Here is a 21,439-nt window from a genome sequence, read left to right on the forward strand (position 1 = left end):
TAAGATAACGGACAACAGCGTCCTAGGTAGGATATCGGCGACGCGCTCAGATTCATTCCCACACCGCTCAAATCCGTTTCGCGTCCGTCCCCCGTCCGTCCCCCGTCCGTCCGTCGTTCGTTGTCTATTGAGCAGGACGCACTCAAATCCGTTTCGCGCCGTCACCCAGTACGAGCTCAAAAATCCTCCGATCCGGCGTCCGGCCGTTTAGGTTGGGGTTTCGGCACGGGCGCCCTCTGTCCGTGCTCGCAGTGGGCGTGGGCGTACCGGCACTCCCCGTCCTTCTTCCGGCAGCCCGAGCCGCCCGTGCCGGGCGCACCCAGCCAGTAGGGGCAGATGAGCGGCTGCTGGCGCAGGTCCGGGCCCGTGTCGTGCGAGAAGTGGCAGCCGTTCGTTCCGCACCGGCCGAAGGTCGACTTCCAGGGGCACACAAGTTTTTGTGCCTGCGTGGCGTTCAGGTGGACCTGCGGGGCGTGGACGGCGATGGTGGCGTCGAGGGAGTTGTAGTTTTCATAGTTATGGTGGCTCGGAGGGGGCGAGGGGACCGAGGGGGTTCCAATACTGGCGGTGTTGATATTGTAGTTATTGTTGCTGTTGTAGTTGTTATTGGTGTTTGTGGTAGCAGGAGGAGGAGGAGCGAAAGCGCCAGTGGGGATGGGAGTGCCAGTGGGATTAGTGACGAAGGCGCTGGCGTTGTTGGGAGAGGCTCCAGATCGCCAGTCTGAGGAACTGCTTCTGGGACTGGTGGCGTTGCTGTTGATGTTATTACTAGGGCCACCGCTGGAGCTCTGGCGATTAGAACGATTGTGTCCCGTGTATGCAAGGGCGGTCGAGTTTGAGCTCCGGCTGGGGGTGCCTCGGGTGTTGTGATCGGGAGGGGGCTCCTCGGCTGACGGGTAGGCGTCCAGAGCCCGGTCGCGGGCGGGGGAGAAGACTTGGAATGGCGGCCGTTCCAAGACATCGCGACGAACTATCCTTTGATCGTCGACTAGTAAGGCTACGAGTACTGCTTTGCTCTTGGCTGGCGATGCTGTGGCGAAAGCAATAATGATGCTACGCCAGAGAGGCTGTGTATGATGGCCTCGGAAGCGACGATACAAGAACGATGTTAAGCCAGGCAAAGCTGTGTGCGATGGCCTCGTTATCGATGATACAAGAATGAGGATGTGTTATCGGGAGTGGCGATAAGCCAGTGAAGAATGGGCCAAAGATGGAAGCGACGATGCCAAGGACCCTCTAAGGGGTAGCGACGATGCACCGACTTTTTCCCTCGAGTGAACCAGCGACGCGAAGAGACGCGATACTAAGTTGGAAAAGCAGTTGATATGGCCTTGAGGTTTTTGATAGTGGTGGCGAAGGCCTGCACTCTAGTAGTGTGTGAGTAGGGAGGGTGGTAGCGTGAGGAAAGGTTGCGGTGGGAAAGATTGTTCGTCCCTTTGCCAGGATTTCCAGGGCGTTATGTAGGCCTCCAGCGATGGTGAATACAAGGGGGGGGCCAACGACGTTGAATACAAGTAGCGGGCTGTGAGGTTTGGTTGGTGAGTAACTGTGTATCAAGTAGTTCAAAGTGACTCTCTAGACCGATGTTTTTATCGCAGTTTGTAACAATCGATTCCCAGAGTGAATACAAGCATGGTAATAGAGGAGAACGGACGCATTGGGCTTACTAACTTGCTCTATGCTTGCCTTTTAACTTAAGATGCCCTCGCTGTTATATGCCTTGGGGCTATTAGAATTGTGCCACAACCAACCTGTCGACTCTATGCCACTGTATACCGGTATACACCCACTCTTTCGTGATATCTAAGGAGATTGCTCGATAACTGCCCGGTTATGTTTGTTAGCACTCGGATGGCCGATGATGAGTTCGTGGGCTACAAAACTCTCATCCATAGACAGGCAGGAGCGACAGTGGGAAAGGGAGGAATCATACAAGCCAGCTGAAGCAATGCAATAAGAATACGGGCTAGGTTTGGATACTATTGTCAGACCCAAAATGCGCTTTGATACTGAACCCTTCCATACGGGAGAGAGCAAAGAGCAAAGACTGCATTTATAGCATCGCCAGCCACCAGTATGTAGTGAATATAGGAAGTAATGCAATGACGGAAGGCACGCCGGGTTTTGTATGATCAGACTGTCGTGCTTTTGCATCCACGGGAGGATGGAGTCCAGGATTTTCCGTGTGGTATCGAAAGAAGGCAAACTCTGATACTGAATATTCTCTTGTATCTTCTCACGGCTGACATCCAATATTGCAAAGCTACATGGGCACGGTTTTGATATGGCATAGCATCAACTGGCAAAACAGGCTACAAGATCTTGTATCACCATCAAAAGGGGATGGATGGAGCTGACAGCGCAGCAACGGAAATACTAACCAAGCTAGGATGGACAAATGGCAATCTCAGTTCCAGAGTAGAGTGTAGTGATCAAAGAACATCACGTATCCATGTCCAGTTTTGTGTTCAGCATGAGACTGGTTCGTAGTGAATCTCTCTTCGATTTGGCACCTCAGGCCCTAACTGCAGGAGAGCATGGGGAAGATTACCAGTGTACATGAGAGCTCTTGAATTAGGTGCTTCCGGATTATTACTCTGTTTCATCATTCATGCCAACAGATACCAGAAAATGCGAGAGCAGCTGACTGGCAATGTGGGAGAAATCATGTCTCCTGAGAGCCAGATCATCTATAGACTTCCGTTTCGGTGTGAAACCATGCCTCCTTCGTGACCGTCGACTCCTGGGCCGGTGAGAAAGCTTGGCTACTTGTACAATACGTCGTAACTCATGAATTGGATGTGGCAAAATGGTGAAATAGCCACTGGAGACCAGGCGATCAGACACGATTCACTATTTCGTGCTCCTCAACTAAAAAGTCATGGTAGATTAGTAAAGGTGTATGAAAAGGATTCCATGAGGCTGGTATGGAAGAATAATAATATAAAATGAAGAGAAACACTTACCACCACTGTACCCTCCGTTGCGGTTACCCCAAGCCGACCAGGTGGGAGTTCGCGGCGCATCCTCTGCTCTGGTGGCACGTCGCTCGATGGTGAGGCCACTCGTGTTGTGAATAACGTCGGAATCGTCGCTGTTACGGCGCCGCTCATCTTTGGGTGGAGGAACGGGCCGGCTAGCAAAACTTGTTGCTCCTCCTCTCTCATGAACCGGGTTGCCATGGTGAATATCGGCGACAAAATGGTGACGATGATGTTGCTCGCTACCGGTAGGGGATCCAGCCACACCTGCCTCGGCATCCTCCTTCTGCTGCGCCTCCTCCCGGTTCTTGTTTCTGCGGGCGCGACACAAGAACAGGAGCATGACCGAGAGCCCGACGACAACAATGACACCAACGATGAGACCAATCTCGAGGGGCTTGGAGGGGTCGGGATTGAAGTTGTCTAGATTCTGACCGGGAGCAGAGCCGCCGTCTAAGGGGGAGCCGATAGGGTTCGGACTAGGACCAGTCGTCCTCTTCTCCATTGTCGTCGTCTGGGGCGGTCGCATTGTGTAGGTTGCGGACGACAAGTCCAAGGCAAGCTTCATGTTGGCAACGACGACTAGCCAGTCGAGAGACGTCACCAGGGACCGAAGTGGTGATTCTGCTTGAAAAGGATGCCGCAGTAACGAAGCAGACGCGTCGTCAAAAACAATGATGGGGATGTGACGCCGGGGTGGTCTGGCAGTTGATGAAGGTGGTGCTTCCGAAAGATGGATGGGGAAGCAGCAGCAACAGCAAGAGGTTCGAGTCCTTGGTTGATTTATTAGTACTGCTATTAGAAGCAATCAACTTTCTGGGGAAGGCACTCACTCACAATCGTCCCTTCCTATTGATGCAATTACACAGGAGGGAAACCCATACCTATTGTTCCAGATGGATATGGGACTTCTTGTTCTTTTGCTGGCGGAAGTTGGTATCACTCAATCGGCACCCTTCAAAATGGCTGGGAGCATCGATTGTTTGCACAGAAGGGAGAAAGGAGTAATAAGATGTTTCAATGTCGCAGTGTAGCCGAGACCTTCATCCAGTGAGCCCATGCCAAAAGTGCGTGTGAATGTGAGCGTGCCGTCCTACATCCAATCTTAGGTATCCTCCAATCCAATTCTCCTTGTATTCGTTTGTTCATATCACTCAAATAGTGCCCACCTCTCCAGAACCAGGTAGTTGATGATCTTTCTCTCTTTCCATCTACCCCCCTCCACCGGTCCGCGCTCGACGAGGGCATGCGCATAGGAGAAGAGATAGCCGTGTTTTGACCAGAAACCCGTTGGTGCAACCTGCTGTTGTTGAACCCACGCAGCATATCGCCATCCCGATTGGCGACCCCTTGTGCATCGAGGTGACATCCAAATCTGGCAGCAGCCATACCTGGGGATCCCTTGTTCCAGCCTTGTATATATGTGGCATTTTATTTGCTCTAGCCCACTCGGCGACTCCCTTGGGAGGAGAAGCAGCAGCAAAATCAAACGGACGGCTCTCTGCATGGCCAGCCACTGTATCTTCCCGAATCCCACTTTCGTTTGGGTCCTCCAATGCCAATTAAACGTCTGATAGCCGAGAGGAGTCCTTTGCGGCTAGCCGACATTTCGCCAGGTCCTGAGATCTCTTCCAATCTGCTCCTGCGGGTCCCTAATATCAGCCCGCCCCGTAGCACAGGCACAATTGGTATAAGAGAGCATGACACTCGCACCCAGACACCCTTTGTGTATCTCTTGTCCAACAGTCGATCTTGTTGTAGATTTCCCGAGTCAAACTTCTCCTTTCGTCGTATGTCCTACATGGCCTGATTCTCTAACCCCATTTCCATCCAGTCTGCAATTTGTGTTTGCAATCATCATTGTCTCGGGCTCGGCGAGATCAGGTAGACCAGATACTTACTCCGTAGCTGCAGGGCAATTCGAAAGGCTTTTCGATATTCCATGTCCAACTTATGTTCTTTGCCATTGGAATGGGCTGAAATACTGCATGGGTTACCTCATGTTCTTAGCAAACATTGACAGCTGATGTTAAAATGTCTCCATATGCGATGATTAGACCAATTTAATTCGTGGCGTTCATTGCGATCCTGGCAAGTTGGTTTGTGACTAGGTATATAACGCCGTGCGGTGTCAACATCTCAATGGCACCTAGTCATGCTAGTAATACATCTATTAGCCAATTTCTTCCATGAGAGAGGGGGGTATGACACTGAAACAGCAGATGGACGAGTCGTGAATTCTCTATTATCTAATGCCAATCAACCCAGCTCATCTATTTTGCCAACAGCCAACGCCAGTGAATGCAGTGATATGTATCTTATATTTTCGTTATATATCCTTCTCTAGATGTATCCCTTGAGCACGGCGGCCTCAGCATTCAGTATCGAGGAGCCAGCGGCTCCGATGACGGTATTGTGGCTCAGTGCCACGAACTTAATATCGAAGATGCCACTCTCGTCCTCGCGCACCCGTCCCACGCTGACGGTGTACCCGCGACCGAGGTCACGGTCCAGCCGCGGCTGTGGCCGGTTCGGCTCGTCGCTGCCAAAGACTTTGATGCTCTGCTCGGGGGCCGAGGGCAGCCGAGCCTCTGCGCCTCGCTGACGTACTCGCTCAGGGCCTTCCTGACCTCCTCGGCGCTGGGTGCGGGCCGGTTCTTGAACTTGAGAGAGACGCAGGCGGTGTGGCCGTCGAGGACGGCCACGCGGTTACAGGCGGCGCTGACGCGGAGCTGGTCCTGCTCGACGAACGCCGTCTTGGCCTCGTTGATGGCGCCCAGGATCTTACGCGCCTCCGTCTCCAGCTTGTCCTCCTCGCCCGAGATGAAGGGCACCACGTTGTCCAGGATGTCCATGGACGGCACGCCCGGGTAGCCCGCGCCCGAGACGGCCTGCATCGTGACGACCGAGACCTGGTCGACGGGGCCGAAGCGGGCCTGCAGCGCGGCGAAGGGGATGACGAGCCCGATGACGGCGCAGTTGGAGTTGCACACCAGGAAGCCCTTCTGCAGCTTGTGGTGTTCGCGCTGGTGAGGAATGAGGTCCAGATGCGGCAGGTTGACGGTCGGGACGACGAAGGGGCACAAGGGGGTCGCGGCGGTAGTTCTTGGCGTTGGAGAAGACGGCGAGGTTGGCCTTGAGGAACTCCATTTCTGCATGACGATGCGCATCAGTCAGTGTACCTTCGTCCATCTCTCTCACAGAACCGTACACGGAAATGCTACTAGCGAGACACCAGGCGCATTAACATACCTATACTCTCAGCATCTTCGGCGTTGAGGCCACTGAAGACGACGTCGCAATCAGCAAACTTGCTGGCCTTGCATTCGCGCACAACCAGCTCGCCCACCGCGCCCATGGGCGAGGCCTGCTTCCATTGCACGGCATCCTTGTATTTTTGCCGGCAGATCGCGGCGAGGCGCCCACGGCGTGCAGGGTAAAGTGCGGGTGCTGCGACAGAAGCAGGATGAAGCGCTGGCCGACGGATCCTGTGCAGCCCAGCACACCACACTTCTTCTTGGGGAACTCTGTCGGAGCCATCGTTTCGTTTTTGTGTATTGTTCGCTTGATCGGTCTGATGTTGTGACTGTGACCAGGATTGTCAAGCAAATTGGCCTTTCAAAAGTGGCAAAGATGTATGTCTGCGATTAAAGAAATAATTATGACCTGATTCATCCAATTGCCCCTCCAAAAACTTATAGCTTAACTAGCTGCCCCGTGATCGGACACGAGGGGTCAAAGACCCAACTCAGTCGTATGTTTCTTCATTAGCTGATTTTTATACTAGTCCTCTTAGTTCATCGTAGTTCAATATAGGAGGTCGCCGCCGCTATAGACCTTAGGTGACTAGGTTAACCGGACATGCAAGTGTAGAAAGAGGCTATACTTCCCAACTCTGCGCCGTTGTGGTATTCGCGTTCTCCGCGACAAGAAAACGGCCCGGCTTCGGAGATGCTTTCTCTGCATCGCCGGGAAGGCATATCCACGAGAAAGTTCCCTATAATCCTTACCTAGGTCATGTTCGGGGAGCTTGTAGGTGGGTGCTTGAAGTTTGCGCCTTCGGCGAGCGCTCAGGTAATAGAAATATTGGATGATCCATGGGTTGACTGTAGAGGATGAACCTCGTGTTCGCACATACGCAGCCTACTTTTCATGGAATGGCCACGACGAAACGGGTCAGGAACCCATTGCACCCAATATATAGATTGATAGGGGACTACTAGTCAAGCACGACATCCAGATGGAAACCAGAACTTACAATGCAACTTTGGCCGAAACTGACTAATGCAATTCATGACGGCCACCACCAACACCATGTAAATTAATTGACCACAGAGTCTAAGTACCTAGCCCTTTTCTTCCGTAAAAAGTGTTTCGATCCACTCTCTCTTTGCGGACGACTGCTGACTCCTTCTATTCCCTCGTTTTGAGCACTCAAGGCAGAGCCGTACTGCGAAGTAAAACCGCCTGTCGCTGCTCGGCTCAGCTTTTGTAATGACGGGTCTGTCGTTGTTGGTGGTGGCCCCCTCTCGAAGATCCCGTCTGCTGAGTGGGAAGTCTTTTCCACAGATCCGTTGGGGCTGTAGTCGGCAACCCCCTTCCCCTTCTCGTCATGGCTTGCATCCTTGTTCTTCCGCGATAGCTTGGCCCTCGCTCCTCCTGCGCCGCCGGCAAAGGCAGCCCGTACATCCTGCCAGTTCTCGCGAGCCGATTGAGTCTCGTCGGCCATCATGAAAAGGCAGGCCGCGACCAGCGCGCCGAGGACGGCGACAGTACAGAATGCGGCGCCTACTCGGTCTCCCGTCGTGATCGGCGAGGTCGAAAAGGCCCCATGGGGATCTGTCCGTCCGATATCCGACCCACCGGCGCCCGCGTTACCCTCACTGGTGCCTCCAGTATCGTTCGTGACCGGGGCCTCTGCCTTCTCGATCATGTTGGCCAGCACAACCTCCATGGCCGACATCTGCTGGCCCACGCCCGTCGTGCCATCCCACACGCCCGAGTTGTTCACCCATCGAACCCCGCACATACGGCCGTTGTCGCCGCCCGTGCACTGCTGCGCCGCCGCGACAGCCGAGTTCTTGAGCAAGGGCTTGATGCGGTTGAACGTCCAGGGTGCCCACTTGGTGGTGGCCGCCATCCACCGGCTGAGGTAGGCCTTGAAGGACTGCTGGTCCACGTTGCAGAGGTTGACAGGCTCACAGGCGACTTCGAACATGATCTTTGGCGAGGTCGCATTCTCTTGGTGGAAGAATACGTCGGTACCGTTCAAAAGACCGTCTACCCTTTCGTGCCACATTGCGCTGTTGTCAGTTTGCTTCAGGTTGTTTGCATACGCATACATAGCTGCAGCGCCGAGGAGAAATGCCCCCTATGCCTCTTGAGTTAGCTCATGTATCCTCGAATCCTGATACCTTTTCGAGTGCGTATCAAGGCGCAGGAAGATACCATTATGCAGGAGCAAGTTTACTGGGACATGGGAATACGTACAGGGTTGTAAGAAAACTGATATGGCACGATGCCGGTGCAGTTGTCGGGGGTGTGCGCGCCATCATACACGTAATAGTGTTCGTCGATGAACTTCACACCCACCATCCAATCCCAGGTCTTAATGGCCCAATCGGCGTAAGTGGCGTTGCCGGTATACAAGGCGAGGCGTGCGGCTACGTTGAAAAAGCAGGCCTGGGATATGCTGTTCTTGTAGTCGAAACCGTTATTCCACGTAAAGATCTGCCATCGCAAACCGCCGTTGCAATGTTCCGTGTCCCATCTGGCCGCCTGGGTGTTGAAAACTGCCTGTGCCAATGCCAGCCAGCCCGGCTGGCCCGCGGGAGGATTCGGGAAGTTGTATTCGGCTGCCGTCATGACAGCCATGCCCCAAAACCCTTGGTCATCATTGCCTTCCGTCAAAGTCTGGTTTGGTGGCATATAGTCGTTATTTGGGCCCACCTGGAACAGTAGGCCTTCCGAGGTAACTTTGTTGTAAGTCGTGTCGCCAGTGTAGTACCAGTAGTCGACCATGGCGCCAAGAAGAGCACCAGCTTCCCACCCTTTGCCGCTGGTTATTAGCAACCCTCATTCTCACCAGAGCATGAAGATTCTTACAGTAGTATGGTTGTGGAAGAAGCCCAGGAGTCCCACCTGGTTTGTCGCCGGTGTAAAGGGACATCAGGTCCTGGGCCATGCTTTTGGATATATCTTTGATGGAGTCTGGTAACAAATTGTCTGTCAGTAATATTCACGCCATAACTTTTGCGCGGAATCCTGTCCTTACCCTCTGAATTAATGTCAAGCTGGTATCCGAAAGCCAATCGGCTGGCAACCAGCAGTGTGGCCGTCAGGCCATGAGCAGCTTGCCGAGTGAGCCGCATGATACCGGCTCCGTGGTGATGCGCTTGGCAATCGTGAAGATCGTCTTATACCTTATAGGACCCAGGGACGCTCATTTGTTGAAAGTAAAGATTACAGCGAACAGAGAAACAAGATCTCACCCCGAGCCGATGCATCTGAAATTAAAATGACCGAGTAGTACTTGTCCAAGCTGGCAATATCTTTCTCTTGGAAAATGCGAGTAGCCGGTTCAACGTGAGATAGGTGTATTGGTGTCGTGAGATATTGGGATCCTATCAGAGACCTTTGACGGTTGCAGCAGAGGTTTCGCAACAGCGCATAGAGAGGCACAACTTGCGTCCACTTTTCCCATCAAACGATGTGCCTGCCCATGTGACACAAGCAAAATTGATTCACCAAGATTCGGTGGCACCAAGTGCTTGGAGAAACAGGAACATGAGGAAACACACAAGATGCAAGCCAAGAAGATGGATCCAACAGTCACGAGGGGAAGGAGAAAAAGAAGAAGCCCAGCCTGCCCGGGAAGTCGATGTCCTTCCAAGAACAAGAAGGATGGACAGACATCCATATCATATGTATGTATGTATGAACATACGTCAATACATAGGCCTGTCCGTCGTTCTCTGCTTGTATGTATGTACTACATGCTACGTACAAACTCAGCATCAAGCACACGCACACATCAAATGCACCTTTGACTAGTACTTGCATTTCCCCGCGCTAGGGTGACGCACTTCTGACCATTCCCCACGTCTTTGCGAGTCATCTTGAGTCTTGATGAAGTACATACCCATTCATGTAGGTTACCACCAGAGCCATCTCGCATGTCCCAAAGGGTCACATTGTCCTCCGGCTGACCCGGAGTGGGAGTGCTCCAGCGCCTTTACGAACGGACTGTTAGTTCGCTATGAACAAACGCCACCATAACAAGAAACACTTGAGGGTGCGGCCCGCCGGACGCTTCCATCTGCGCCCGAGTTTGCCTTTTCCCTTTGCATCTTGGCCAGACCAGGCTCTGCTTACCTTCCAGGCCCAACTAAATCTTGCCAGGAAGACAAAGTGCTCGCATCCAATAAATGTATGTAAGGCACCTTTTTCAAGACATGGTGACACCCTAGGCTGCTAGGTATGGCTTCTTCATTCGACGACAAGTATCCTTCCCGAAGTGTTCGTCGGGGATCCCACAGGGCTGGGTTTATCAAAGCGGGGTGGCAATGGAGAGAGCAGAGCCCACATTAGCTCGGCTGGGGTCTGGAGAGAGCTCACAACATTGAAGGAATGACGCTACCGCTCAGGCTGGAACCTCTTCACCTCATCGTCGAAAGAGCTGACTCTAAGGTACGAAAAAGTATGCGACCGCACCGGTGGTATTAACGGATTTCTAGCGCTCAGCTGAGGCTGTTTGCTGTAAACTCTTTTTTCTTTTTTTCTTTCTTCTTCTTCTTCTTCTTCATTCGATTTAGGTAATGCAGGCTGCGTTCGTTGTCATGAACCTGCATACTCCCGAGCACAAGACAAATAAGAATGTACCGTGGCCTACTTACTTACCTACCTAATGGCGTGCGTCGAAGATGAACAAACTCGTGAAGCTGTGAACTATGTACGAGATAAGCAGCAACTATATGCGAAGGCGACTGACTCTACCGCCAGTATTGATCCTTGAATAAGGAGATATATATACTCCGTATACCACAACTCTTTGGGCACCAAAGGCATGAAATATTGCCTAGCTGCCCGCCGCCTTGGCGTTTGTTTAGCTTAAGAGAAGTAGGGTTTGCAACACATCAAGCTACATGTCCCGAGGTGTTTGAAACAAAACAACACAACACAGGGCAGACGAAAAGACCAGTAAGGATTGTTACGTTGATCCATCCTCTTTACCTCGGGCCCTCCCGTACCATGATCGACCGAGTGATATTCTGATGGATTCCATACGACACCCAAGTTTATTTATGGGCCAACAACCAAGCCATCATTAGCGCAGTGCTGAGATAACTGGAGTTGGCCAAAACCCCACGAACCTGGGCGATCTTAGAGACAGGTAAGTTCTCATTACTGATGGGAAAAGAGCTGTCTCATACGTAGCTTTCTAGAAAGGCAAGGCAAGTTGAACATGGCAGTCCTCTTTCTCAAACCTCCCTACATTTTTCTTGATCGCTTGTCTTTATTAAGACTATGTACTGTATCTAGCACGCATGTTTTGCCGATGTCGTTCTATTACGGCGCCTTCTCGACTCTTTAGATAATCAGGACAGGGAAGCCAATTTCCATCGTTGTCAACTACGGCAGACATGAGAAAGCTCGATAAGTCTGGGTATTCTCGGATCGTGGATACTACTCACAAGTAGATGGTCGGAAAGCCTTGATCCTCGAGCATGACGTCCCAACTATCATCACGCAACAGCTTAACTCATGCCCCCCGTCTAGGCTCTGGAAAGTTACATCAACCGTACGCAGGAACTTCACTATGAAAAGCGGTGACTCTACATAGTTGATGACCTAGAAGTACTTATCCAGTTCGAGTGCCTCCATCTGGAGAAATATCGCTACCTAACATCAATGAGAGATAGGTTAAATATACTTTCCTTGCCCTCTAGACTTTGACCCTTGATGGAGCCGGCCGCCTAGATATCCCAAACTTCTTTTACACGCTATACCTTTTACTCTTGCATAGAAAGCCTCGATGAATCCATAAATGGACTATCGTCATTGGAGCACCTGTAGTTGCGGGTTTTCAAGTGTCCAAGAATTTATGTTCGAAGTATACTAAAGAATATCGAGAAAAGCTGCAGCAGTCTGCTTGATACGGATCTCAAGGTAGTTTTCTGTTAGTAAGTCACGTGATATCTGGCCATCTGCTGTCTATGATTACCTTACAATCGAACAAGCATAACAACTGTCATATATAGTCGAAACATAGCCTATGAGAGGAGAGGAAGAAGGTGGGACAAGGTTAATGTTGGGCTACTGGGTCGTTTCTCGTGACGAGTAATGATGAAACAGAACTGCAACGATCAAAGATTCGACTTGTGTGGCTTAGCAGCACCATACAAACCATCCCCAAAAGATCGACAGGGACCCCAGAGAAGATGCTTATGCAAGCCATAGCTGAGAACACATGGTAACTACGTTTCAATGAACATGGGAAGATTCGTCTGACTACAGAGAAGTCTACATCGTATTAGGTAATATTGGAGGCTTTAGTCGAACTCTCAAGTGCTTGTTGTTTGTTCTCGATGCATAAGGTGACCCTGGCTAGATCATGTTGACCATCTATTTTAGTGGAGTGAACGGAGCTGAGTGCTGGCTGCTGGCTGGGCAATTGGAATCAACAGCTGGAGTGCAGGTATCCGTAGTGCAACATGACAATAATAACGTAAGTCCGATGATGTGACCAGGATTCGTGGGAGTTCATTCCTGTCACCCCAAAGCATTCGATGCTCACGTGTATATGGATGGCAAATAGCCCGGTGATGGGATTGACAAATCCGTTTTGCTCAGTTGAAGCCGAAAAGGTAGTTGAGGCACTGCCGCATTCGCATTCCAGCGGCAGGAGTAAGCGCCTAGCCACGTTGGTCTGGGGATTGCGTGGACGGTGGACGAAGGAAGCCGAAGCCGCCACCATCTTGAGTTATCTCGTATTCCGGGTAACAAGAACACTCCTAGTGAATTCAGTGGGGAATGATGCTATGTTAGTTGGACCAGAAGGGACTCGATAATACCTAGATTCCATTCACTGTGAACAGAGCTATTATATGTGCTTGCTTTGGCGGAAGAGAAAAAAAGAAGAGACCCCTTCGGTTGCCCGGTGATCCATTCCATAAGTGCGCTGTGTTAAGACCATCAAACCATTGGAAAAGGACACCCCCTACCTCCGACCGTCCCTGTTTGAGGTCATTGTCGAGGAAAAGCTCGGACTCCATTTCCTTTGCTACTGCTGCTACCTACTCCGTAACTTTTGAGCGTCCATTCAACACCAGGCCCCAGCCAAAAACAAACGAACCCAGCCCCGGAGTAGCCCAAGAGAGCCCAGCCAGACCCAGTCCAAGGTCAAAGGCACCCAGCCCATCAATCTTGCATACCACTCTGCCACTCTCACTCACACCTTAGCCTCCCTGACCCTCCCGGACCCTCCCAGAACAACCTCTCTCTCGCCCATTGTAGCTCACCATCTCCCAACCCTCTCTCTTCCCTTTTACATACTACGCAATCCCGATTTCTCCCTCCATCACCACCACCACCGATCGCATAAGCATCACTATTTCGAACCGACCTTTGTCAACACAAATTCGAGCACTCTACGATTGATTCGCTCCGTCTTCGATCCTCCATCACTCAAAATGGCGTCCCACTCCCAAGAAGCCCCCTACGATCCCTACATCCCCAGCGGCCAGGCCGGCGCTGCTCCTCAGCAAGGCGGCAATGCCAGGACACAAGCGCTGCAAGCGGTAAGTCGCTTTCATATTTGCCCTTTGAATTCCGAGATGGATTTGTCCCTGGATCGCGAGATGTCGATGCCGCCTTTGTCTCCGCGGACTATCTGATCACCGCCGAGCGTTCACATGACAACCTGTCATGAATTCTTAATACCACGGGAAGACTGCATCGGCACCATCAAACGCCTGCGATGTCACCTTCGCACAAACAAAATAGCATTCAAGGATGCGCATCTTATTCTGTGGTTATATTGAATGCACTATTCGGTCGCGCGATGCGGTTTCCAGCTGAGCTGGATGTCGCCGACCGATCGAGTGCTTCATCCACGCGATGGGCGCGATCTGCGGAGCAATCAATTCCAGAGGGGATCACAATCCTTGCGAACAGCAAATTATATTCTGTCGCTCGGCCGAGTCTCGCGACGACGATCCAGAGGACACTCGAAGCGTTTCACAAACATAATGGAACCAAACAACTGACTCTGGGTTTCTGAATAGCAAATCGATGACACTGTGGGTGTGATGCGAGAGAACATCAATAAGGTCTCTCAACGTGGCGAGCGACTCGACAACTTGCAAGACAAGACAGACAACCTCGCCACTTCGGCTCAAGGTTTCCGCCGCGGCGCCAACAGAGTGCGCAAGCAAATGTGGTGGAAGGACATGAAGATGAGGATGTGCCTCATTATCGGTATCATCATCCTCATCCTCGTGATTGTGGTCCCTGCTGGTAAGTGCCTACCAACTTGCACTAAAGTCCTCGAACAGTTGAATGAATGAGTTTCTAACCGTCCATCTTCCTTTATTTAGTTGTCGCGACTCAGCACAAAAACTAAGCGAAGGATCTCTTCTCTTTCTGCCTGAGGTTCAGGCAGTGTTGGCTACAGTCCAGGGGACTTAGATAACGAGGACGATTTTGACGCTACAAATAAAAACCCGATGACGGCTTGAATCTCGCGGGCTTCGAGCACACACACGTTTGGCGGTTCGTCACCGGATTTACGAATTCTACAGAACGATGGAGTTTATTTTTTTGCCGCTGTGTTTTCACGTCTTGTTTTTCTGCTTTGGCACGCAATGCATGGTTGATACGAGGCTTCCAGCTCGATACCCCCCACCCACACACCCCGAGCAGATATACTTAGCAGACGGAAAGGAATGGGCCCTGTATGTATGATGACGAGGCGAGGCGAGACGGGGCGTTTTCCCGACTAATTGACATACCTTATGATATGTGTGAAAGCAGCATGTGGCGATGATGTTAAATATCCATCAATGTGATATGATAACCTGTACAGAGTATCTATACGTGATACGGCGCAATGTACTGGAACATGATAGCGTGCAACAGCAGCGACTATAGGCAATCACTCGTACACTGAATTTTGTGTACCTACATGGCAATTACTACTCGTCAGTCGAAAGGGGTCAAGAGTTCAGGGGTTCAAGACATCGGATAACCTACATACCATTAGATCCCTGAATGGTCATTTATACCACGACCAAGCAAAGCAGTTCGCTACCGGCTGGCAGCGGAATAGCTCGTAGGGTGAGAAAATATTACGATGCTCGCTACTGTCACAAACGGAACTAGCCATCGGATTACAACAACTTATATTCCCAGAAAGCCGGTGAGTTCTACACCAGAGCTATTTACACTATGGAATGAACGAGGGTAACAACTATCGACGCAAGCTGCTGATGCCGCGCGCTTAATGAATGTCCAGCACTTACAAGTTTGCCGACCACACCTTGATATCATCCTCGCTGGGACAGATGCAGCCGAGTATATGGGCATGGTGACCCATCATGTTGTAAGGGTGAGACATGAACCCCGTCAACCATTTCTTCCGGTCTTCTTGATTACGCCAGTCAATTAGCAATGCCACATCTTGCTGTTGTACTGCTGCAGTAAGGCTATCCAGGGTCGCGTAGTGCTGGACAAGCAGTGTTGGTTCGACTGTTATCGGTTTATACATAACTGTCCCCTCGAGGGCAGTTAGTTGCATCGTGCTATTGAACCACTGTCAGCAGCGGCAGTACAGACAACGAGGATGGGCTACTTACAGGCGGAACCGCTCGAGAAGATATCGTAATAACTCACGATCTTTCTTACCACGGTGTTCACCCGGTAAACGAAAGCGGATGAGTTCGACCAGCTTTGCGTCCCGACTGGAAGGTGGGATTCCCCACGATATGCCCCCGTGTTGTGGGATTTTCCACGATATTAGCTCGGCTGACTTGCACTTTCCGGTCTTGAGAAACAAGTCATATGCAACCCGAGTCTTGCGCGGAGCAGGCTCGTGCCAGATGAGCATGATCATGACTGAGGAGGATGTATGTGTCGCGGCTCCCCATTGAACTTGGCGGCAACCATCAATCTCTGATATCTGGCGGATGGTTCCCTCAAACTCGCTAGTTGTCGGCAGATTATCTCTATCCGGATAGTGGACAAGGAACGTATCCATCTGCCACGGGCCTTGTCGAGGGTTAAGATAAGACCCCATTTTGCGGGAGAAGAAGGGATGTGTATCAGCCTTCCCCGCCGGAAAGAAGCTCGTACGCCAAAATAAATTCCGCGGAATTTTTGGCCTGCCGTATTGCCATATTGGTTGACGGAAGAGCGACGTGGTAGGCGTTGTTGACTGTATATCCGCCGGTTCACCGTGCGGCTCGTCATGTGGGGCGCCATACCGAAGTAGCGTAACCCAATGGGATTTCCAGCCAGCAGCTTCTGGATCATCACCGCTGTTATCATCGATGGCTTGAATTTGGAACTTGCCGAAGGTATTCGGAAGTGGTTCCCAAAAATCGGCATAAAAGCGAAGACGAACAGGTTCCTCCTGATGCAGCTTCCGTTGCCGCCAGGCTCCGGGAGACTGATGAGGGCCGCCAACATGTAAATCTTGTCCTCCAGAGAGGAAAGTAAGGGGTAGTCCTCCATATTTAGAGTGTTGTGAAACATCTCTGGGGGCGCCTTGAGACAAGGGATTATCATGTTCGGTCCCATTTTGTGCGACAAGAACCCACGTCGAGCGATGGTGGTAGGCCAGACTGCAGCGAACACTATCAGCAAGATCCATACGTTCTCGAGCCATCACCACCATCATCATCAGTAGCCTAGTGACGGTAAGTAGCCCGAACTCACCGACGAGTACGAAGGCAATGTTGTGGTCGCTCATCGACACGCCCCAGAAAAACAATACTCCTTTACCGAGTTCGCGGGCGAAGGATAGCAATGTGGACCGCCACATTACATCGAGGAGAATTGGCGACTCTACCTCCATGGCAGGGTCCAGCTGCAAGCGGAAGGTGTCGATTCGGGGCCTGGTTATTTTAACCATAATGTTAGGAGTTGGTTCGTAGGCATGTAATGTCCAAGAAAGTTGTGTTATGTGAAGAACTGGTCAGTCTAGGTCTATTCATCCAGATGTCAGATCTTGAGGTCGTATCTGATGGCCTGGTAGCAACTGCCTCACTTGGTCTTGTTCCATATGACGCAATCAACCTGGGTCACCCGAACATGGCTTCCATTTTTAGTTGCCAGTCGAACATGCCATGCCATCTGTTAAATGTAGTACGCGGATCTTTGATCCAATGCATCAAGCGGTTATTCTATTACCTATCCGGCTATGACCGCTGGCTGCCTATGCCATTAATAGATACTCTTCCCTTGCAGATTGTACCCCCATCAACGCTACATATCAAATACAATTGACTGCTCTGGTACACATGCAATCCAGATGTATGGCTTGCACTTCTCGCATTGCAGGTATCAGAGTCCATAAGAGAGAGGCAGTGTGGTCCGTTGGGCCACCGACTTAGCTCAGCGAATTCAGGGGTTAGGTTCTTCTATATTGTAACGACCCAGCCACCGTATTTGCATAATCGCTTCCAAAACACTCGCTGGTACTGGAAATATAGTACGCGATGACAGTACGATGCAATCTAGCCAGCCTATTGGCAAACTTCAGTTGAGCCAGTAATCGTGTTATATCCAGGGCGGAAGATAGAACTTCTGCGTCCACGGTGCAGGCCATTTCAACTTTCCAAAGATTAGCAATAAGCAAAATTGAAGGCCGTAGCTTCTGATACAACTTACTGGAAACCACGAGCTTCGGAGGACATGCATAAAAGTAGACGACACAACGTTGGAGGAAGCCCTCATCGAGACGAGTTTAAGGGGTGGCTGCATTAATACCATGATTACATCGGACACCTCAATTTCTGCTTGCAGTACCCTCACCTCAGCGAGATTCTTATTCACAGGCCCGAAATCCTACTGTCCTTGTACAAAACCTCCTTCTGGCTTCTGATCCCCCTTCTTTCTGAGGGGGTTTCCAACATGTGCTATTTTGAAGCGACAGTGGCGCCTGTTGGTAGGGAAAAGTAACAGTCTCCAGTCGTCCTTCTCTCTGCTTGCTTGATTCATTTTCCCTCCCCATGCTTAAGACCAAGCCGGCCTTCCTAAAGATGCGTTCCTGGCAACCGATATCCCCAAATTGACACACTCAGATGCTCAATTAGCCCTAAATCTCACTGCCACTCTTTCCTCCTCCGGTGCGCGCGTGCGGGCTTCCTACTTCTGGACTCTTCTGGATCTTCTCGTCGAGCCTGGTGTATGCCGCTCTCCTCCTGCCAGCGAAGCTCGAAGCCTGTAGCTCTGCAACCATTTCGTTCTCTGTTCCGGTCTTTAATCAACACTCAACTGACGTGTTCTCGCAGATAATATACCCTGTTCACATCATCAGCTGTTTCACGAGCTCCTGCGGCATTGACACGATTAGTGAAGAGCCCGGCCCATCACGTGCCAAGCGAGCAGCCTGTGTCAGTATATAATCTCCGTTCTCTCCTATAATCAAATCCCTTTCCTCTTCTTTTTTCTCCCCATGATGATTTTGTGCTCATAAAGACGCTCTCTGAAACGGCCGGCCCGCCATTGCACGCGTTCACGAGGGGTGGGCGGGGTTGACTCTGAGGTTCTCTTGTGCTAACACACTCAGAGGCTTCAGCCTTGGTCTGCGGCATTTCGTCCTCCCCTGGTATTACACTGCCTCCAGGACGGACACCCCCCTTTTCCATTGCCGTAGCTGGTTCGTCCAGTGCGGTGAATAAGAAAGAATTTGCCGTGATATGTTGTCGTTGTTGCAGCGTGGTGTGGAGATGAAGACGCTGGTGGTGATCGTTGGGAGGGCTTGGCCGCGAGTTCTGCTATCGCAAGCCTGCCGCTTCTTCTCTTTCCCGAATCCGTTTGTGGACAAGATTTCACTGGCAGTCAGTTCACAACACAAGTCTCTCCCCAGGTTCGGGACCCTTTTCTTTTCTCTCCATGATGATTTTGTGCTCGTCGTAGAGGGATACGCCGGTCCAATAGTGCACACGCGTCACGAGCGTGGCCAGGGTTATGGTTGAGGGCCCATTTGCTAATGGATCAAAGAATGAATCCGGCCGAGTCGAAAATGTGTTCAACTTTGCACGCATGATTTGGTTGCTTGACGTTAGTGGACAAGTTGCCGGCTTTTCCATCTGTGGCGGGTGATGGGGGGATGAATGTGTGTTGGTCATGTCTCTATCTAATATCAGGCTTTATGCCAACCTTGCAGGAGATTTATCCAAGTGCTGTTCCTCTCGGCATACCTAGTGATCGTGAAACTGATGTCCTACATCTTTTCTACCCACGGGTTTGGACGGCGAAGAACTCTGTGCCCCTTATATGCTTGTCATTTTCAACCTTCAATGAAGAAAACCGGCTCATTTGTCCATCAAATAAACCCTCATACTACCGCGAAAGAATTTGACATCCTACCATCACACAAATGCTCGGCTAACACGAAGCTTTCGTCGATCCATGGGAGTTATATTTGTTGGTACGTTTGTGAGAGTCTCGGAGTCACTGGGTATAGTGACTTCTTTTTGGGTTCATATATTTGAGGGCAACTTGCTCGTTATCAGTCAGGGTTTTCTGGGCAATTACTGAGCAGATGAAAGGTGCTGGTCCTTGGATCGAACTTCTACTGGCTGTTCCATGATAAGGGCTAGCTAGGTCCGGGGTAGAACATGGGGTAACAGGATGCTGGCACTGAGCCACTTACACGACAAATGCAGTGCCAAGTCTGATTGGACCAATAGCGGTCCTCCGGCATCCCATTTTTAGACATTCTTACCTTATGTAACATCGAAGTAGGCTCCAGGGAAACGATGCCGCAAGAAAATACGGTATTTTACTGATAAGGGTCGCAGACTATACCTAGGCAGAGAAAGAAAACGCAGTCAATCCCACGCACCTTTATTCAGCTGGGACTGTTCTCTTCCCCCTTTCAAAGACCCAGCCCCCCACTCCTCCAACATCAGTTCGTATAGTCTAAACGTCGACACTGAACAGTGCCTAAGTGAGCTCATCAGAAGGTCGATCTGGCGGCCAAGAAGACCAGGGTGGTAGTCCAGCTACCGGGTGGCGTTAATATAAAGCGAAGAGAGGAATCATATCGCCTCGTCAATCGTGACTCTCCTATCGATGAGTAAAGGAGTGCCTTGGGTACTCTACCTAGGCTGTCGTCCGCGCCATCCAGAGATTTTATGGGATGTCTTGGAAAGCTCACCAATACTTGAATCACCAAGATCTGGATTGCTGGTGAGAGGGCATCTGCTCGTCTTATATACTTACCTGCCAGGGGTGGCACTCACTTGGCCGATGGCTCTGGTAAAGTAGCCGTCTATAAGATGAAAAGCGCCACTCGGACAACGTCCAAGAATATGAACTGGAAGAGCCGCCGTAACTGGACCAAACCTGTACAGAGCGATCGACTACATGAGTGGGTAATCCGGTGGGCATACACAGCTATCGAAAGGGTAAGTTTGGAGGTGAGATATTTTTGTATGAGATGCTGGCGAGGTCGGCTCGGCTGGACCTGGTAAGGATTTTAACCCCATTCCACATTACATGAAGCTGACGGGGACTGTATAAGGATGAGGTTTATTCTTAACGGTACAGGACAACACCGAAATCATTCCGCGTTTCGCCGCCGTCTGGATGAGTTACATGACATTCTGCCTGTGTCAGTTCAAGCTCTGAATCAGTACAACGTTAGATAATTAGAAATAGCTACCTCATATACTTATCTGCTAGTTGCATGTTGCGCAGGCTGTGGGGTGGGCGGGCAATCAGGTTCAGAACTTCAGTGGATTAGACCAGCCCACCAAGCAAGGTTTCTCCAACTTCTATCAAGAACACCCTATGAATCACTAAAACCCAAAGAGCCTTGCCCTATTCGGCTTGGCGCATCAGCGGTCGATAGCACGATAGGCAGATTTGGAGGGGGGGCAAGGTTGCGGTTAAGCGGGCCAGCAAAGACTCACTCACAGCGCCTGCGTACCTGGAAGGAGCGATTTTCGGACATCAACCTGCGTGCGTGCTTAATAAACTAGAATTTTTCCCTCTCTAACTTCGACCTGCGATGTGAACGCGAACCTCGGATTTGAAGTCGCCTTTCCTTCACATCACCTCCTCGTCGCATAAATAGGTAAGTCTATACGCTTGAGCCCAATTGCCCCGTCAATTGATCCATTCTACCGTCTTTTCGCAAGTTGGGTGAGGTACGACCAGCTAGGATATCGTGACTTCAATTGGATTGCATATTTGTAGACACCAGGGTGACTGGAAAATTGGGATGA

At 51.0% G+C, this 21,439-nt stretch overlaps 7 protein-coding genes across 7 annotated transcripts; 1 reads left to right on the forward strand and 6 right to left on the reverse strand.

Moving 5' to 3' along the window:
* Positions 1 to 176: 176 nt before the first annotated feature.
* Positions 177 to 961, reverse strand: PG994_004630 (uncharacterized protein; the record flags this gene model as incomplete). The annotated part of the gene is made up of 2 exons (XM_066856039.1): positions 177 to 780; positions 936 to 961. The coding sequence occupies 2 exons, from the start codon at positions 959 to 961 to the stop codon at positions 177 to 179; spliced, it is 630 nt and encodes a 209-aa protein (XP_066718206.1).
* A 1,878-nt stretch (positions 962 to 2,839) lies between these two features.
* PG994_004631 (uncharacterized protein) lies at positions 2,840 to 3,549 on the reverse strand (the record flags this gene model as incomplete). The annotated part of the gene is made up of 2 exons (XM_066856040.1): positions 2,840 to 2,871; positions 2,967 to 3,549. The coding sequence occupies 2 exons, from the start codon at positions 3,547 to 3,549 to the stop codon at positions 2,840 to 2,842; spliced, it is 615 nt and encodes a 204-aa protein (XP_066718207.1).
* Positions 3,550 to 5,401: 1,852 nt separating this feature from the next.
* On the reverse strand, positions 5,402 to 6,339 carry PG994_004632 (aspartate-semialdehyde dehydrogenase; the record flags this gene model as incomplete). Its single annotated transcript, XM_066856041.1, has 3 exons — positions 5,402 to 6,007; positions 6,066 to 6,133; positions 6,234 to 6,339. The coding sequence occupies 3 exons, from the start codon at positions 6,337 to 6,339 to the stop codon at positions 5,402 to 5,404; spliced, it is 780 nt and encodes a 259-aa protein (XP_066718208.1).
* A 963-nt stretch (positions 6,340 to 7,302) lies between these two features.
* Positions 7,303 to 8,280, reverse strand: PG994_004633 (glycosyl hydrolase family 76; the record flags this gene model as incomplete). Its single annotated transcript, XM_066856042.1, has 1 exon — positions 7,303 to 8,280. One exon carries the CDS (start codon positions 8,278 to 8,280, stop codon positions 7,303 to 7,305), a length of 978 nt encoding a protein of 325 aa, XP_066718209.1.
* A 167-nt stretch (positions 8,281 to 8,447) lies between these two features.
* PG994_004634 (glycoside hydrolase family 76 protein) lies at positions 8,448 to 9,002 on the reverse strand (the record flags this gene model as incomplete). The annotated part of the gene is made up of 1 exon (XM_066856043.1): positions 8,448 to 9,002. The coding sequence occupies one exon, from the start codon at positions 9,000 to 9,002 to the stop codon at positions 8,448 to 8,450; it is 555 nt and encodes a 184-aa protein (XP_066718210.1).
* Positions 9,003 to 13,672: 4,670 nt separating this feature from the next.
* On the forward strand, positions 13,673 to 14,548 carry PG994_004635 (synaptobrevin-domain-containing protein; the record flags this gene model as incomplete). Its single annotated transcript, XM_066856044.1, has 2 exons — positions 13,673 to 13,780; positions 14,267 to 14,548. 2 exons carry the CDS (start codon positions 13,673 to 13,675, stop codon positions 14,546 to 14,548), a joined length of 390 nt encoding a protein of 129 aa, XP_066718211.1.
* Positions 14,549 to 15,498: 950 nt separating this feature from the next.
* Positions 15,499 to 17,302, reverse strand: PG994_004636 (uncharacterized protein; the record flags this gene model as incomplete). The annotated part of the gene is made up of 3 exons (XM_066856045.1): positions 15,499 to 15,781; positions 15,836 to 17,095; positions 17,286 to 17,302. The coding sequence occupies 3 exons, from the start codon at positions 17,300 to 17,302 to the stop codon at positions 15,499 to 15,501; spliced, it is 1,560 nt and encodes a 519-aa protein (XP_066718212.1).
* Positions 17,303 to 21,439: the final 4,137 nt, after the last annotated feature.

The sequence above is a fragment of the Apiospora phragmitis genome, assembly GCF_038363925.1.
Source record: "Apiospora phragmitis strain CBS 135458 chromosome Unknown utg000005l:1.0-4161743.0:1.0-4166827.0, whole genome shotgun sequence".
Lineage (NCBI taxonomy): Eukaryota > Fungi > Ascomycota > Sordariomycetes > Amphisphaeriales > Apiosporaceae > Apiospora > Apiospora phragmitis.